General features: G+C 40.3%; 1 protein-coding gene and 1 long non-coding RNA gene across 2 annotated transcripts in view; one reads left to right on the top strand and one right to left on the bottom strand.

The window, feature by feature from the left end:
- The window catches only part of dstyk (dual serine/threonine and tyrosine protein kinase), a 44,419-nt gene that overhangs the window by 3,488 nt on the left and 22,045 nt on the right, over positions 1-18,886 (bottom strand). The window contains exons 3-11 of the mRNA XM_088338316.1: positions 16,871-17,377; positions 15,475-15,670; positions 15,073-15,311; positions 13,482-13,565; positions 13,231-13,407; positions 5,927-6,056; positions 4,053-4,209; positions 2,543-2,675; positions 582-695 (exon numbers count right to left, since the gene is read on the bottom strand). Of these exons, the coding sequence (XP_088194442.1) occupies positions 582-695; positions 2,543-2,675; positions 4,053-4,209; positions 5,927-6,056; positions 13,231-13,407; positions 13,482-13,565; positions 15,073-15,311; positions 15,475-15,670; positions 16,871-17,377 (1,737 nt within the window). The remainder of the gene's footprint in view (positions 1-581; positions 696-2,542; positions 2,676-4,052; positions 4,210-5,926; positions 6,057-13,230; positions 13,408-13,481; positions 13,566-15,072; positions 15,312-15,474; positions 15,671-16,870; positions 17,378-18,886) is intronic.
- LOC148364187 (uncharacterized) overlaps positions 1-18,886 on the top strand; it is a 308,472-nt gene that overhangs the window by 286,456 nt on the left and 3,130 nt on the right. The window lies entirely within an intron of this gene.

The following is an 18,886-nucleotide window of genomic DNA, read 5'->3' as shown; positions in this document are numbered from 1 at the left end:
ATCACTTTTTCTCCAAGTTGAACATTTTTCAACTCTCAGCAACCCAGAAAAAAAGGTTTAACAGAGTGTTCCAAGCAGAAAACGTGCCCAGCGCCTCATCGCTTTGCTTCGTCATTGCCTTTCTCAACGAGTGTATTTATGATCTAATAGTTTACAAGGGCACAAATTTACAGTATCAGCGATCTAGCTTCTTGATTTTGCTCTAAGAATGAACCTGATCAATGCGTATGAATTTCAAATGTACAATATTTTCTCCTCCCGAGACCCCATTAGACCGTCCACACACCAGGGTCTCACAAAATTCTATGGAAAACACTGGATTACTGTTGATATTTGAGTCTTTTGAGACTTTTTGTGATGAGGGGCTAAACAAATAAATGTCACTCGACTTATTATTTTGAAATATTCTTGATACCAACACTATTATTATCATCATCATCATTACTATACTACATTAGTGTGTAGTTGACAGACAATGAATGAGGTGAGACTAGTTACTTGGCCAGCAAAGTAATAAACAGTCCCTACATAAGAGGCACTATTATCAATTTATCGTGCTTAGTGAATCCAGTTTTTATTACCAGAACATTTTTCAGCTTTATGTCTCTGTGCAGAAGGCCTTGACTGTGCAGGAAGCGGATGCCCTCCACGACGTCCAGAGCGATCTGCAGTCTCTCCCTCAGAGACAAACCAGCCTGTGGTGAACAAATGCACAAATATAAAGGAATGTTTTTCTGGGCTATTTCTTTGAAATCTCTTAAGAACAGTAGGGTGTAAAGCTTAGTCAATGTTGTCTGAAAAGATCGATAATAGAAATAGTCAATAATGAATTCCATTGTCAACTATTGTCCCCAGAAATGTTTATCAAACTGAGTGAAGCATCTTGTATGACTATAATCTCTGCTGAGAGTCGCTCATGCGCAATACAGTCTCTGTCTAGAGCTGTAAAATACAGAAATGACAGCGCCAACATCAAGTACCCGTAGGAAAACACCTGAAGTTTGGGAGTATTTTAGCCAAGACACGGCAGATAAAAATCCAACTTGTAGTTTGAAAAGCTGACCATGTGTACGAACATTCAAAGAACACGTAGGACAGATGAATGAAAAGGAGTCTTAATCGCCTCGGTAAGATTCGTGTAACATTCAAGCCAATGCAGTTTTGATGACATGCATTGTTGCTTTTTTACACTTTTTTGACATAAAAGAGAGCTTGAGCATTATGCCAGACTGTGCCAGACAAATATTTTAAATTATGCATGCAGTTCAAAGAACAAACGTCAGTTGTAACAACGTTAAAAACGACAAACGTTATTGGTTAGAGCTGTTTGGTTTCAAACGGTTTGATTCAAGTTGAATCGTTAAGTACTTTTGGAACGAACTTAGCAGTAGACCACTGAATGTACTTCACAAAATGCATTGCAAATGTTAGCTTTATTTAATGTTTTATCGCTGCTAATTAGCCTGTTCTTGGTTAACAGCAGTGCTTCTCAATTATTTTCTGTCACGTCCCTCTCCGGAATAAGAACTCCTCTCGCACCCCTCCATAAAGTCCGTCTCCTCATTCATGTTAATTCTTTTTTTACATGAGGTCACTTGAGGGTCTGCTCCACTTCATAGCTACACTTCATACTCAATGCTTATAGTCTGTGCTATATACATTGATGACGATAAACATTGGCAATGAGAGCGCCAATGCTCCCTAGTGTTCTGGAGGTGTAATTGCACTTGATTCTTTTGTGAGTTAAAAAAAAAAATCCAGAGGTCAAATGCATTGCGGCCTCCTTGACGTAGTTTCACGCCCCCCAGGGGGGCCCGCTCCACTTTTTGAGAACCACTGGTTTACAGGGATACAATATGTTTAGGTTTGTTTACTTGATTAGAATTCGTTATTCATTTGCATGTACCGGTACCTAAAAATAGACATAGGTTAATTTATGTATTTACTGTATGTCTCTACGGACTGAGGACAGTGCCTAATAGGTATTAATCCACAGTACTTTCATTTAAAGATGTATTTTTCATAATATCATCTGAATATTGTGTTTATAATGATTTGCCATATATTATATTCAACTCCATGCTAAATTTAAGAAATTTAATAATTTTTTAACTAATTGTTTCAATAGTCGGTGACCTGTCCACTACTAAAATAGATGTTAGTTGCAGCCTTATAAAACAGCATTGTTGACTATCAGTGAAGGGCACTTGGTATTAAAGAAGCTTCAGGGTATAAATAAATATCAGCCCTAGTGGCTCTGTAAAGCAAATTCGAATTGTTTTTTTTTTTTTAATCATGTGATACGCTTCTTAAAAAAAGGAAAAAACAACCCAGGAGCAAGCAAAAATCATGGAAAAAACAAACGCCTGGTGGGATTCTTCGAAAAGGGAACTAGGCCAAATTGTGAGATTGTAGAATTCTCAAACTTCTATGAAAACTTTAAAAAAGGGCCAATTCCAAGACTTGGGTCAGCAGTTCCTTTTCAAAATGAGTTCCAATGTTCAATGTTTGATGATGGGGGCAATGTTTTGGCATGCGTCACCTTAAGGCCGGTATAGAGGTCGCGGTGCAACCGCTCCATGATGAGCAGCACGGCAATGCTGGAGCCTTCCCCGTACGTGTGGTCGATGACGGAACCGTGCAGGTCCACCAGCCGCTCGTGCTTGGGCAGCGACCTGACAACAATTGTAATGCTCGTCAGTCCCCGTTGTCAATGTAAAATGGTACTCCAACTGAACGCGAACATGTTGGTTTACAAGTTCTAGTTTGTCCCCCAGGGGCGGTGCTTCAAAGCTCTCAACGTTCCCTTCGCCAATGCGCAGTTCGAGAAATGCATACCAAATTAGTCATTTGCGACACTTGTGGCCGAGGAAAGAGTATAAATTCCAGTTTGACCAAAGGTTATTTCCTATCTTTTCCCGTGAACACAAAGATCCCGAGTGACAAGATACTCTGCCGGTCGTACAGGACTCATTAAACAGTGGTTAGGTTTGTAACATTTGCAACAAAAATATTGCCCGCCAAACGAACGAAAATCCAGTTCACAAGCAGTCCCAGAGGCTACCACTAGCGACTGCTTGGTGCTTGTGACTGCTACCAGCCAGCATTAGCTTGTCCAGTTTGCACACGCAAACTACTACAGGCAAACAAAGAACATTGATTGTGTCTACGTTTATTTAAAGTTACGGTAACTATAAGTGTACAGTAAGTGCTTAGGTATCATCAACAGTTTCTCGATCTCATATCTTTTAACCTACAACAACTGCCTCCCTTTTTAATTATTTAAAATCCTCTTATCAAGTGATGATAAACACAATGTGGCACCTATTTACTCACCACAAGACAATGTATAATACCGCGACAATTTTAGCACAATATGATAACGCTCTGATAACATGATCCTGCTAGAATAGGAAATAAGCAAGACGAGATTGGTCTTTTTAAAAAAATGGTTTTCCATATAAAAATTGTTATATGGTGTACAAAATTTGAAATCATCTAAAAATATATGAAATTCAAGGAAATCTCCTTCCTTGCACCCTTTCCTCCCTACCACGTGCAGACCTTCGTTGCGACGACTTCTTTTATGGGAAGTGCTCATAATAAACTCGCATTTTAGGTCGATAATGTAATCCAATTTATTTTATTACTGTATTTTTTTCATGCCTAATTACTATTTAAATATTTTTAGTGATCGGTTAGATGTGATTTATAGCTATTTAGTGTTCGCTTGGATCCTTTAGGGGGAATGGAAATGAATTATTTCATATAAGAAAATGTATCTCATGACATGAGCAATTTGAGCTTGGAGCATGATCCTGGAACAAATTATGTTCAAATAGGTATAACTGTACTTGAGCAGGTTGCGCATACCTTTGTGACACCTCAAGCGATCACATACTAAGGACGACACACTGACGTGTTCGCAGAAAAGCATCGACAGCCCAAAACCAAAATTCGAAGAAGCAGTGAGGGCGTACATCATGAGATAGGATCAGCTGATTATAAAAAGCATCCACAAGTGGGTCAAAAAATAATTGATGAGAACTCACCTTGTGTAGTGAAACTCCAAAGCCAAGTCGTTCCAGTGTTTATCGTCCGGCGGCACCACGGACTTGAGTGCGCACGGAAATCGACCTCCCCAACTGTCGCACAAGTATACAACGCCGTACTGGCCGCGACCCAGCTCACGGCCTATTTTGGGTTTGCCTGTTAAAAGACAGCAGTTGCATTATTTGTCACAAATATGTATTCGCTAAGGTTGATTACCATATTTTCCGGACTCAGAGTTGCAATTTTTTCATGTGTGCGACATATCTGAGAAATTATAACCACAATATTATATCATTGAGTTTAACATTCTTATTACCGGTACTTTATATCACCTTACATGTTCGTACGTCTTTTTCATGGCCAAATTCAAGCACTTTCAAGGCCAATTTTCAAATTTTTACAACAGCATTAAAAGAGGAAATATGGTGTGAATCAATCCATAGCCCTGTCATTCCAGGTGACTGAGTGCTCCCTCTAGGATAACTCCAAAAAAATTTTCAAATCCTAAGACAAACATTAAATCGAATGGGACAAAAAAATCGAAAGTGAGTTTCTGTGCCCCATTTTATTAGTGTTTGCTGATGTTGCTGTTTGGTTCATGTTGTATAAAATGTCCTTGTTAATTCTATTACGAACAGCACTCAATGACATCCAACTGTATTGATCGATTGATGCCAGATTTCTTCTTGTAAATTGCACAATGTGATATTAATGCACACTCTCAAATATGAACTGGCCATCTTAAACCACAATTGTCGTCCATTTTACTGATATAAACTGACAGGACTGATGTACCTGTCCTTAATGCACCTTGAAGGGGTGATGACGCTCCACATGACAATGCAGCTGCTGTGACGGCGTCATTTTTAAGCTGTGTTTCTTGTTTTATCATTTCTTATTTTTCTTCGTTTAATGCGTGATCTCGGCTGCCGAGAAGAATGGCAAGGATTTCAAGCATTTTCAAACACTTCATCCAAAATTCAAGCATTTTCCTGATCTTGAAAACCCAAGATCAAGTTCAACCATTCTTTCGGATTTCAAGTACCCGTACGAACCCTACATGTTATTTTAACACTAAACCACAAGAAAGCGCTCTAGGTCTTATTTGATCATTTCAACCTCGCCCTCTTGTGGCAGAAAATAGAGGGGACAGAATGGAGCAATAAAGTGACAACCTCCTTGATTCACCTTTAATGTAAGTCTAATCGGGAGCCCTTGATCACAAAAAGTCTCAAAGGGCTGCATTATTACAACATGCCTCAGAGGGCGCTACAACTGGAGAGATCATCGAAAAGGGCCAAGCGTGAATCCAGTCTGCCAACACCCGCCACACCGACACCCTAACACCATCCGCCTCTGCACAGAGCCGTATAATAATTGAAAAAAAATAAAGATTTCTATTTAGCGGATTTTGCATATCACAGGTGCTTTTTGGAAAGCAACCCTGTGAAAAAAAAGGGAATACTGTAACAAACTTCCTTTATCATCTGCAAAAAAAGGAATAAAATGCACTAAAAAAAAACAATAAAATGAGATGTGGTCCCCCTCAAACACAATCGGTATGGTGCTAATTGACTGAACAGAAACAAAAATTCGGGAGAAGGGAGAGCATTACGACAATGCACGGCTGTAGGCTATTGGGTGGCTATGCCTGTTTTATGCCCCTTTGTGTTCATTTTTTTTAAGAGCATACAAGCTGAACCCCTGATTTCAGGTTCTTATTTTGCCTTATATGCGAGGATATACAGTGTAATTATCATAATTTTACTGTTTAACAATTTTTAACACCTGTTTTAGTTGGCTTGAATATGAAAGCAGATTTTTGGTTCCAGGAAGGTTGAAATAGAGGTTACATTGTAAGCGAAGGACTCACCGTGCAGCAGCACGTCTCGAAGCGAGCGGCTTTCCAGTGACAGGCGGGCCAGTCGAGGGGCGTGGTCCTTCCTCACGCGCAGCCAGAGATCCTCGGTGCGCTCCAGGCGCCCCGTGTGGCCTTCCTCTAGCTGCACATAAAAGAGCCTGATTAGCATTCACGAGCCTTACACTTTTCATTTATCAACCCTTCAAGTACGTTTTGGAAACACCTTTGGTGGGCCTGGACGGTTGTTTCTTATAATGAAGCAAATTCATTGCAACTTGATCACCACGGCCCCTCGTTTCTCACCGGCAAACAACATTGACCTCACAGCTTTTGCCGTCATCTGTCAAATTAATAAATGCTGCTTTTCTGGCCAGCACATTTGCGGGGGTAATGTCATTTTTCTTATCAGACAGCCACCGTGAATCAATGTTAGTCTAAGCATCCCTTTTCATGAACTTCCTCCTGAAGGTTTCTCATCCATCATGCTGCGGACCCTCGAAGCTGGCATGAGAGCGGCCTTAAAGCCAAGTTCACACCGGTGCAGATTTTTTGTGAGGTTTGCACTACTTCACCATGTTGTTTGTTATGAAAATATCAATGATTATAGTGATCTGCATAGAGCTCTTGACCCTGAGCCCTCTTTCGAAAATGACATTTTTAAAAGTTTCACAATGAGTACATTTTTATAGAACCCTTTGGTTTACGCTATATCAAAGAAAAATGGGGAAAAAACACCAGGCAGCTGAGAATTCCCAGGGTTGTGTAAAAAGTGATGAATCGTAGATTTGAAAAAATAGGCATAAATACAGGGAAGCACGGAGGCGCAGTGGTTAGCGTGTGTGCGACACAGTTCTGAGGTCATGAGATTGAACCTTCCTGTGTGGAGTTTGCATGTTCTCCCCGTGCTTGCGTGGGTTTCAACCCACATCCCAAAAACATGCATGTCAGGTTTATTGGCCGGTCCAAATTGTCCCTATGTGTGAATGAGTTGTCTGTCTATAAGTGTGCCTTGCGACTGGCTGGCAACCAGTTCAGGTGTCCCCTGCCCACTGCCCGAAGATGGCTGGGATGGGCTCCAGCACACCGCGATCCAACTGAGGAAAAGTGGTGCAGATAATGGATGGATGGATGGATATTCATTGTGTATTATTTAGTGCCCCCTAGTGGTAAAAAAAAAACACTCAATTATTATTTTTTTAATTTGAAAAATAGGTATGAATACAGAGCAGCACGGCGGCGCGTGTGCAACACAGTTCTGAGGTCATGAGATCGAACCTTCTTGTGTGGAGTTTGCAATGTTCTCCAGTGCTTGCATGGGTTTCCTCCAAGCACTCCGGTTTCCTCCCACATTCCAAAAAACAGGCATTACACTTCAGGTTAAATGACCGATTCACACTGACCCTAGATGTGAAAAAGCGAGTGAGTTGTCTGTCTCTGTGTGCCCTGTGACTGGCTGGCAACCAGTTTAGGGTGTCCCTTGCCCACTGCCCGAAGATGACTGGGATGGGCTCCAGCACCCCCGCAACCCTACTAAGGATAAGCGGTGCAGATAATAATGGCATAAATACATGAACTATCATATAAACTAGAGCTGCATGATTAACCAAAATCTAATTGATATCACGATGTGAAGCAGTGTGATTGTGTAATTATAAGATACTGCATTTTCTTTTCAAAGATTAATAGTTCGTTATTTGATTGAGTGTTCAGGGAACTAGAACAACTCAATACTACAGAGCAAATACGCTGGTGTTTTCGCTTGCCTGCTTTTTTTGTCCTCTCACTAGCTATTTGGGTTAAATGGTTTATTGGTTAATTAACATGGTTATATATTGTTGATTGGATAATAAACATGGTTTAGTCTCGCCGCTGAGCTCCTACATTCCCTGGGAGGGCGGGGAGAGTAGTATAATTATGCAATTCCGTGGCGTAATCTTTCAATCCACAGTGAACTTTTACCCACGTAACCAGCTTGTTTGGGGGTGCTAAAGCACCCCAAAATTCAACCCAACCGCATAAAATATGCAGCATTTTTAAAACTCTCTTTTCCTTAATAAAGAAAAGGATAAGCTTGAATATGATGAAAAACAGGGGCGACATGGCGGCTGAGTGGTTAGCATGTCTGTGGTACAATTTTGAGGTCATGGGATTAAATCCAGCTACCAGACTTCCTGTGCGGAGTTTGCATGTTCTACCCGTGATTGCGTGGGTTTACTCCGGGCACTCCAGTTCCCTCCCACATTCCAAAGACATGCATTTAAGGTTAATTGGCCGGTCCAAATTGTCCCTAGTTGTGAATGAGCGAGTGAGTTGTCTGTCTCTGTGAGCCCTGCGACTGGCTGGCAACCAGTTCAGGGTGTCCCCTGCCCACTGCCTGATGATGGCTGGGATAGGCTCCAGTACCCCCGCGACCCTACTGAGGATAAGAAACTGGGCCACATCAAGTTTTCGCTAAAAAAACTGATTAAAAACATTTCGCTGTTGTCAACTGTAATTTTTAATTTGCTACACAAAATAAGATCTAAAAAAGACCATTATGAATTAATGTGAAAAAGTATGAATGAATCTGAAATTTGCATGGGATTTACTTGCATTACAAGGGACAATGTGTATTATTTGACCACTAGATGATGCTGTATTGTGTAATGCAACAAAAAAAACGAGGGCAAGGAAGAATAAAATTGATAGAGACTCAGAGTGACAAAAATGCACAATTTTACCACCTATTTTCTTACCCAGCCTTTTTGAGGTTTTTAGTTAGTCTTAGCAGCAAGAAAGCTGACAATTGGGTCATGGTGTGTAAGATAAATGCACAAGTATTTTGAAAAAACAGTATATAGCGGGTGTCACAGTAGATGAGTGGTTAGCGCGTCCGCGGCACAGTTCTGAGGTCATGGGTTGAAATTCAACTGTCCCTTTAAACTTACATATCACTGTGGGGGCATCAAAGGATCACCCCGCAGACCTCAATTGGCCCCCAGGGCACACTAAACCCACCCAACGGGGACTCAAAAAATCCTATGGGAAACACTGCTTACCATGATTAAGTACTTCACAAAAAAGCACATTTCTTTTTAAATTGAAAATCACATCTAAATTGCAATACTGGTCTGAAAAATCGCAATTACGTTTTTTTTGATGAGTCACAAGAGTATGAGTGTGGATGTTAAGAGAGGACTGTATGAGAGTGTCTTTGTGCCGACTGTGTTGTATGGGGCAGAGACTTGGATCCTAAATGCAGATTTGAGAAGGAAATTAAATGATTTGAGATGAAGTGTTTGAGGAGTATGTTAGGAGTGACAAAATGGGATAGATTGAGAAATGAAATTGTGAGAGACAGAACTGGAGTAGTCGTGGAACTGAGCAGGTGTGTGGATGAGAGAGTCCTCGGTTGGTTTGGACACATGGAGAGGGTGGACAGAGAAGCGAATGTTGAAGAGGATCTACAGAGCAGATGTAAATGGAAGGAGACCAAGAAGAAGGCCGCGATTGACGTGGATAGATGGTGTTATGAGTGCACTGCAGGAAAGAGGTCTAACTATAGTGGAAGCTAGAGCTCTTGTTGGTGATGGGAATGAGTGGAGAGGTGTTGTGAAAGGATAATGGGATGTCTGGGTGCGTTCTAAGGGATGGGCAGGGCACCTGTATGACGCGGCAGGGGTAAACCAGTGAAAGCTGTCGGGCCCTGCTGTTGAACAGAAGAGTTTGTTGTGTCACCCTGACCAGAGTGACATGGCTGCTTTCTTGTGTCCCGTTTCATCTGGAGGGACGAAAGCATGACCGACTTGGGTGCCGAAGTGCTTAACTTGTTTGGGTGTTTGGGCATTTGGGTTAGCCATGGTCAATTTTTTTGTTTTTTGCTACTTTTTCCTTTTCTTTGTTTTTGTATATGTGTTTGTCTTGCTGTCGGTCACCCCTCTCGAGGGATATGACCAGGGTAGATAGATAAGTTTTTTTCCAAAATCGAAGGTTTAGAAATCTTTATTAATTTCACGAAACACGAGCCTCACCTAAAGGATTTCGATATAATTGAACGCCAGCGTGCTAATAGGGGGTACCCCGAAAACAAAATCTTCGTGAAAGGCTTTGGAAAATTGAGAACATTTTTGCAGTTTTGTTAGTTTGAGCCTCCAGTTTGTATTCTCTCTTGTGCTTTGTAGCACTCGTTTAGGTTGTTCCACACAACACGGCGACATCTAGTGCTCAACTATCACAGTGTCCAATTTCTTTTAAAAAAAGGTTGCTTTGAACTTATAACTTATTATATATAAATAAAACATTCTTTTTTGAGGGAAATTTACATATGTGCCCCTTTTTTCCACTTTGAACACTTTCCTACTGAAATATTTGCGCACGCCACTGCAAATTCATTGGCGCTATTTCAGGCCAACAATACAGTTTTCATTCTTCTGTATCAAGCTCAAAATTACAGTGCTTGACTGTGACTTGACGTACTTCTATAATAGCGTGCAGCACATGAAAAACCTCATCCACACTCTACTTATGGCTTTTCTTCTCCTCTTAGGAAGTGAAACGTATACAAAGCCATTATTTATAATAACTTGCAAGGGGGTGGGTGGTTGATTTGTCAAAGATGATATTAAAGAGCCACAGGATATCTCACGTGATGACAGTTATAAAGACTTTGCATTAAGTGTTTTGTCAGCCCATTTAAGATCAAGAAGCTTAATCAATTCAAGCACGGGGGGAGTATTGCCCTCACTACGAGTACTGCAAGATTCTGTACAGCTGCCAATTGATCAGATGCTCTTCGTAATCAATCTGTCGGTGAAACTGTAGAGAATTGGTGTCAAGCATCCAAAATCAAATCTGTGACAGCGTTGGCTCATGACTCTAAACAATATGTGGCATAACTGAGCATTAACAAACGCATGTGGCTTTACAAATGCTTTAAAGTGAATAGACGTGAACTGATCAACTTTCATGTCTTTGTCAGGAGGTTTAAGGGAATCTATCTTTGCAGGAAAAGCAAGATTGATATAACAGTGTCTGGATTAATCAAAGGGCTTCAAAGTGTTACATTAACGAAACAATAAGCTCTTCAATAACAGTATTGTTTTTAAAAAATTCGTTGAACAAACCTAAATTAGAAGCTATTTGGGGAAAAAGGCCAGACTGTAGAGTTTTGGACATTGTAAACTGAATTTGTCATTATGTCATTATCTTTGCACAACAAGAAAGCTACGTTTTTGGTGGCTAAGGTTTTAGTTATTACTAAGGGGTTCGTTTGATCCCAGTCCCAACAAAAAATAATCATAATAATTCATGGAGATCCAAGAAGGAATCAGTAAAACTCATTTTGTTAAGTTTTTTTCTAGATTCTTTGATAAAAATAATGGAACTATATAATGATAGTGGAACCGTTCTTAAGGATGGGCTGGGCACCCGTATGACGCGGCAGGGTTAAACCATTGAAAGCTGTCGGGCCCTGCTGTTGAACAAAAGAGTGTGTTGTGTCACCCTGATCCGAGTGACATGGCCGCTTTCTGGTGTCCCATTTCATCTGGAGGGACAAAAGCATGACCAACTTAGGTGCCGAGGTGCCAAACTTGTTTGGGTGTTTGGGCAATTGGGTTGCCCATGGTCCAAAAATGTTTGTGGGTTTTCTTTTTTCTTCCTTGTTATTGTATGTGTTTGTCTTGCTGTCGGTCACCCCTCTTGAGGGATATGACCAAGGTAGATAGATAGATATAATGTAAATTTCGAGTCTAAAAAATGTTTTCAAAAACAAATTTAATGAAATGAAATGAAATGATCTGCATTTATATAGCGCTTTTCAAGTCAATGACTTCCCAAAGCGCTTTACAATGTGCTTCACATTTCCCAATTGCGGCCTTGGCTAACCTACTTATTGGGGGTATAACAGTTTAAATTGTTAAACAGTAAAATTATGATAATTATACTGTATATCCTCGCATATAAGTCCAAATAAGAACCTGAAATCAGGGGTTCAGCTTGTATGCTCTTAAAACCAAATGAACACAAAGGGGCATAAAACAGGCATAGCCACCCAATAGCCTACAGCCGTGCATTGTCCTAATGCTCTCCCTTCGCCCAAATTTTTGTTTCTGTTCAGTCAATTAGCACCATACAGATTGTGTTTGAGGGGGACCACATCTCATTTTATTGTTTTTTTAGTTAAATCTGAAATGAAATGATCTGCATTTATATAGCGCTTTTCAAGTCAATGACTTCCCTAAGCGCTCTACAATGTGCTCCACATTTCCCAATAGCGGCCTTGTATTGCAGCCATGTAAGACGCTAACCTGCTTATTGGAGGTATTAGGGGTTCAGTGTCTTACCCAAGGACACTTCGACATGTAACGCGGACGAGCCGGGATTCGAAAAAAGTGATGAATCGTGTTAAAAAAAGATGTGAAAAAAAGGCATAAATACAGGAAAGCACGGAGGCGCAGTGGTTAGCGCGTGTGCGACACAGTTCTGAGGTCATGAGATTGAACCTTCCTGTGTGGAGTTTGCATGCTTGATCCCAAGACGAGCGCTCTACCTCCTGAGCTACTGCCGCCCTAGCAGATTTGTTCATCCAAAATTGTGTCATGATTACTGATGTGACTCAGCTGTGCCCGCTCTTTTGGCGCCAACTGCCGCGGGTTCTGATTGGCTCCCGATCAGTATTTGAACCCAGTCCTGTCAGTCCCCTTTTGTCAGTCCGTCTGCAAACCTCAGTGAATACTAGGCAAGTCTATTTCTGACCCTGACTCCCACCTGGCCCGTTTTTGCTCCCGTCTGTCTGCGGCTACGACCCGTTTTGATCCTGACCACGTCAGCTCTCCCGTCCTGGCTTACGACTCGTTTCCGACCATGTCTTGCTCTCCCAGTCCCGGCTACCGACCAAATTTTACAAGATGAAAAAACACAGTTTATATTAATAAACTAAGGGGAGTAGTAAACTAATATATATTTATAAATAAAAAATAAAGAACTAAATTAGCCCTTGTAATTTTTGCACAATCCCAATGTTTTACATTATCTTATTTTGGTGAATAATTTCTTGACATTAGCAAAATGATTGAGGACCTGCCACATATTTTTTTTGTTTTATGGATTGTTGTTCTCAATTTAAAAGAAAATTAATATGAAATAGAAAATTATCCAAATAATCTGCCAATAGGTGATTCGTTATTTTAGCCATGCGGGGGAAAGTAAGTTTGAAATACATTTCATAATCTTAAGACTTCCTTGACTTGCTATCAAGTACCCCCCCATTAAAGGTAGCACTGGTTTGGTGCATTTCTTGTTATCTTAAGAAGGAAGGAAAACATGGACATTTTGACCTGACGTAGTGATGCTGCAAATGCTTCATGGGAACTGTTGAGACGGGTCCTGAACTGTGAGCAGATGCTTCGGGCCAATTTAGCAGCACTGAGACTTTCGATGGCGTCCTGGGCCACTTTGCGCTTCCATTCGTGCGAGATGGCGGGCGGGTTCACAAAGGTTATCCTGTGGATGATCTGGGAGAAGCACGTGATTGGAGGGTTACTGAGAACACCGTGGAGGGTATATGTGGCTGGTCCTCGAAATTTACCTGTTTGATTTGCTCCCAGACAAGTCGTGTTACGGAAGATCCCGAATGAAAGGTGACCTCGACGTGATAGGCGGCATTTAATAACTGCAGCAGATGCAAAAAATGATTAACATTGAGGAAAGTTTAGGATGGGAGCGCATTGAAATCAACAAGAATAAATACACAATGGCCTGATAGTCCTCGTAGAATTTCATCAATTCTTTAAATAAAATTGTGAATATTTACACGATTATTGAAAAAAAACAATAAAATCTTTGAAACCAGCGAACCAAGTGGTGATAATTTTTTTTGGCAGGTCGTGTTTTTAGACAAAGACGATATCGAAGACGTATTTGTTACGGCCTTGTCGAAAATTTACCACTCGATTTCAGAGGTTAAAACAGCACTACTGCACCTCAAAGCTCAAAGTAATACGCAAGTACCGTACTCATTTGCAGCATTTACTGTTAACGCAATTTTACTGAAAAACCCAATTTCTAACCTCTTTGAGGGCAAAAAATCAGATCTGATAACTGTCAGTGAGACGTTTATTGCTGTGGGGACGATGCCGGCACATTGTTCGAATTGTATTAAAAAAAAAACTTCACACAAGGAAATACTAGAAAGCTATAACCAATATTGTTATCCTTATGCGAAAATGGCATTACTGACAATAATTGTCTTTGGATAAAAAAAACGCTAAAAACGGATATATTTTGAAACCAATCGTCGCAATTAATAAGTCTTATTTTTCAAAATCCCCAAATAGTAACTGTAAATTTCGGACTATAAAATGATTATATGTTGTAATACAAGAGTTAAACCTTTCTGGTGATATGTGGCATTGACTCGTGACATCATACAGACACGTATTTGTTTATGGAAAATCCAGCGGCCCAACAGCGGGCCGTCGGAACATTTAAGAGTTAAGGGGTTCCATATATCATTTAAAACTCTTTTTGTGTACCGTCTTTCTTTGTAAATATCTTATGTTTCAGTGGGCACATGCGGCTTATAATCAGGTGCCGCTTATGTATGCAAAAAATGTTTTTTCCTTTAAAAATGTACTGGGTGCAGCTTAGAATCATAATTATATAATTATAATCCAAATTTTACGGAAGTATTGATACCACATAATGAGTTTGTCAAAACAATCACAATTTAGCGAACCGTTTTTTTAAAAACACTTTTCGGTGTTGTTTATTGGATTTCCTTGTGTAAGTTTTATTTATTTTTCCTAAAAACTTGGGGGTTTGTAATAATAAACTTAAGTTTGTGTGAAAACTACAAATTATTTCTGTCTTGGGGAAAAACATCTCCAAATTTAGTTTTTATTTTCTATCTAAATGATTCCCCAGTCTCTTATTTTTATGTAAATCCATAAAACAAATCACATTATATCGACCAAATGTTAGCCATCAATTGTTTTAGAATTATCCTTTAAAGCTTCCGAGGCCGGTTTGCAATAACAGTAATCCATTATGTCGTTTAATTAATAGGAAAATCCCCGTATTTTGTGGGCAAGTCCAAAGCTACTCTCAGGCTTCAGAACACATGTTGCGTAAGTCCTTTCACTCCTAAATGGCCTAATTTCTATATCTTGTCTAGGCACCTGCTTAAGATGATTGGAGGTGATGTTGTGGGCAGACGACTCAATGTGGGACTTTTCCAGGCTGTTGAGACATCGCTCCAGCGTTCCAACAAAACTCTCCCTCAGATAGTCGACAGAGCTGATGAGCTTGTTGGCCACGGCCTGATTGAGGCGCAGAACGATCAGTTCCTGGATCTGGTGGATGCAAGACTTGATCTCTTTCGATGTGACCGGTTCGCCGTTGTTTGTCATGATTATATCTGCCGTCACAGTGTAGATCACCTTAGTCTCTATTTGAAGATGGACACACTGGACTATTTGTAACTACTGGATGACCGAAGGTGTTCACATTTTGGAAAGAGAGTTGTTATAAATCAAGACAAAGAAGCTTTTTCATTTAATGCATGTTGCAAATGTTCTCACCCGAAAATTCCAAGTTGGCAGCATCCTCCAGCAGTTGCTCTTTCATGCTGCTAAGAGTCTCCACAATCATTTCCTTCATCTCCTCCTGTTTGCGGTTGGCGATAGCCATGAGGGAGGTGAATAATTCCCCCTCTTTTTCACGTGTGTATTCCAGCCTGCGAGGTGTTATCTGCAGGTCCCGTTGCATGTCAAAGGCCTGCAGAACAAATAATTTTCATTAAGGGTGTTTGGATGGATCAAAATATCAATACTATTAATACAAAGCAAATACTTGATTCGGATTGATAATATTTTCCTGGGATTGATACATCGCTTCTCCATCAATTTTTTCGAACAACCTCTTTTCTATGTAGATAGTGCAGCCCTCCTATTACTGTACTCACTTATTACCCTTGGCCACTCTCAAGTTTATGACTGACAGGCAAACATTTAGCACCTCCCACTAGCTGACCTGCTGCTTCGTCCTGCCTGCTAGGCAGAAGAGAAAGCTAAATTTATGCAACCACCCCTACCATAAGCTAAAAATGACAAGAGGCAAACAGAAGGCACTAAGCGCTGCGGACCTTTTTCCCCAACTACAGAAAAGGACAGTGGCAGATGTTATTTGTGTGGTAAAGTGGTGTGCTACTGTGGCTACACTACAAATTGACATCAACACATGGAAAAAAAAAATCACCCTGCAATGGCAACAGAGCCAGTGAGAGACAATTGATACTTTATCCCGGTTCCTCCGTGTTATATGTCGAAGTGTCCTTGGGCAAGACACTGAATCTCTAATGACCCCAATAAGCAGGTAGGCGCCTTGCATGGCTGACTCCCTATTGGTGTGTGAGTGTGTTTGTGAATGGGTAAGTGTGAAGCACATTGTAAAGTGCTTTGGAAGTTCTTCATTGACTTGAAAAGCGCTATATAAATGCAGACCATTTACCATTTGCACTATTGACTTCATTTTCAAAATATTGTGCAGTGGAAGGTACTTTACATGTCTTGTTGACATTGTAATACGGTATTTGCATTCTTGTTACATTGATGCTTTTTTTTGTATGACTCTCGTCGCCCTTGATCCAAAACGGTTGTAATACAAATATTTCTATCTATTTGAACTTTAAAAGTTTGCGATGTACTTGTTTGATAAAAATAGAAACATTTGTATAGCTTAGAAATCTTTGTGCTGTGTCTATCGAAATTATAAACTAACTCAAGAAGTGAGGGGTTCAATTGTTCAATGATTATGACCTTTCCAAGCAAAAAGTATTTGTATAGAATCTGTATCGATCGATACTACCCTGTATTCACTTGGATCTGATTGATACCAAGATTCCCAGATTTTCCCACCCCTAATGTTCATGCATATGACCTAAAAACGAGCCATTTTAGAAGGTAGAATTTATTTAACCTGATTGATGAAAAGATCCAGGCAGCGACAGTGGAGCCCGTTGAGCAGGCTGGCAGCCTCCACCTGTTGATTCTGAAGCACCAGGCGAGTGAAAGGGACTAGCAGCCTGTGCAGCCTTTCGAAAGCTTCACCGAGCATGCTTTGAGGCTTAGCGCCCGGGGTGGGCATCTGGGCGGGCGCTCCGCAGGAGCAATTCCCCGCTGGGCCGCTGAGGAAACCAAGCGAGAGCAATTGCTTGTGGAGGGCACTCTTCTCCCGTTCCTTGTCTTTGTCTGCGCGACGGGTGGGCTCAGGTGAGGCTGTGGGCATCGTGTCCGGCAGACGGATGAAACAGATGGGAAAAGAGAGCATCTCTTTGACCTTCCAAAGCTCTGAAATCTGCTCTGCATTTAGGGAGTCTTCTTTGATGGCATAGAGTATGATAGGAATCACGTTACGGGTGCAATCTTCCAGAGCCTCCTCCATGGGCTGGACGCTAGCACAAGGCACCACCATGACCTTTGCTTCCTGACGAGAAAACAAATATTAAACGTATTTGTATGTGCAACTAAAATGACAGACGAGTTTGCTTTAATAGCTACCGTATTTTCTGGAATATTAGGTACACTGGGATTATAAGGTGGATACCCCAAAAAATAGTCTTTTGTCATACATTATTCATACATAAGGAGCAGCAGAGTATAGGGGAATGAGATTGAGACGACAGTAAGAGCTTGACACACAGGTTAAGAGTGGAGACCTATTATAATGCACAATTTAATTCAGTGTTCCTGGCACTGTGAGTAAAAATAGTGTGAGAATAAGATAAGGTCTAACGCCTTGTTAAATCCCATTAGCATTAGGCTGTCTAGTGGTAATGTCACGGCCACTATTCGGGTTCGATTCCCGATGCATACAATGATATGCAATTCAGGTCAGCGATATTTTTTTTTTGATTTGATTATTCATTGCACAATCATTGCTCAGATACGGTATTACCATAAATCATTTTTATTGTCAAGAATATCATTATTCACTGGTTGCATTTCCAATTTTGACGCTGAATGATTCGGGATATAAAGTGCACTTGGTTATAAGGTACACTTTGAAATGTCTGCCCAAATTGATTTGTTTATGGCTTATGCTCCAGAAAACACAGTACCTATCCAAAAATACAACTACCGCAAGTTTTGGACCAAAAAGTCCTTCTCTTTTCTCACAGTTTATATGGGTTACTTATAAAAAAGAACGTATTAATAGTAAGAGTTAAATATTCAAAAATAACCTTATTTTGTCTGTGAGTGGACCAATCCACTGCTTATATTAAGCGTTCTTGGGCTTGTTTTTATGAAATCCCTAGCCACAACATTTTAGTTGCCTTTTTCATTTTAAAACCTAAAATTGATTATTTTCCTATGATACTAACCTCACAGAAATGAATTGCCTTGTTTGAAACCAGAAAAACAAAAAAATGGGTCATATGGTTTACAGCACCCTCCATGGTGATCGTTTATAACTAAGTTATTGTGTATAGACTTTTTAACAGCATACATTTAAAAAAATGTCGTATATTACAAACAATACGAAATTTAGTTGAAACAAAAATATACACATTTTTACTTTTGACGATATAAAGCCCATGTATTGTTGTACTACACAGAACAACAAAGAATAACCAAGTGAGTTAATTACAATGAGTTGTTCCCTGTAAATCCCAATCAGTTTGTTTATAAGAACCTGACAAAAAATATTTAGCACGTGGTCGAACTAAATTAATGGAAGTGCAGTATTATTAATATTATCCATTGCAGCCTGGTCATCTTGGAAGGGGGATTCCCTCATGTGCGGTCCCTTCTCAAGGTTTCTTCATTTTCCTCATGTTGAGGTTTTTGAGTTTTTCCTTGCCCTCATGTAGATTCTAGATCAGGGGATGGTGTAATGAATGTCTGTGGTTTGCAATAATTCTGTGTCTGTGCAGCCCTTTGAGACTCCTCGTGATTTAAGGCGTCACAAATAAACATGACTTGACTTGGCATC

The sequence above is a fragment of the Urocampus carinirostris genome, chromosome 6 (genome assembly GCF_059441175.1).
Source record: "Urocampus carinirostris isolate Australia breed hairy pipefish chromosome 6, RoL_Ucar_1.0, whole genome shotgun sequence".
In the NCBI taxonomy this organism is placed as follows: Eukaryota; Metazoa; Chordata; class Actinopteri; order Syngnathiformes; family Syngnathidae; genus Urocampus; species Urocampus carinirostris.
Note: the sequence above shows the minus strand (reverse complement) of the source record. Positions and strands in the feature narration are given on the sequence as shown.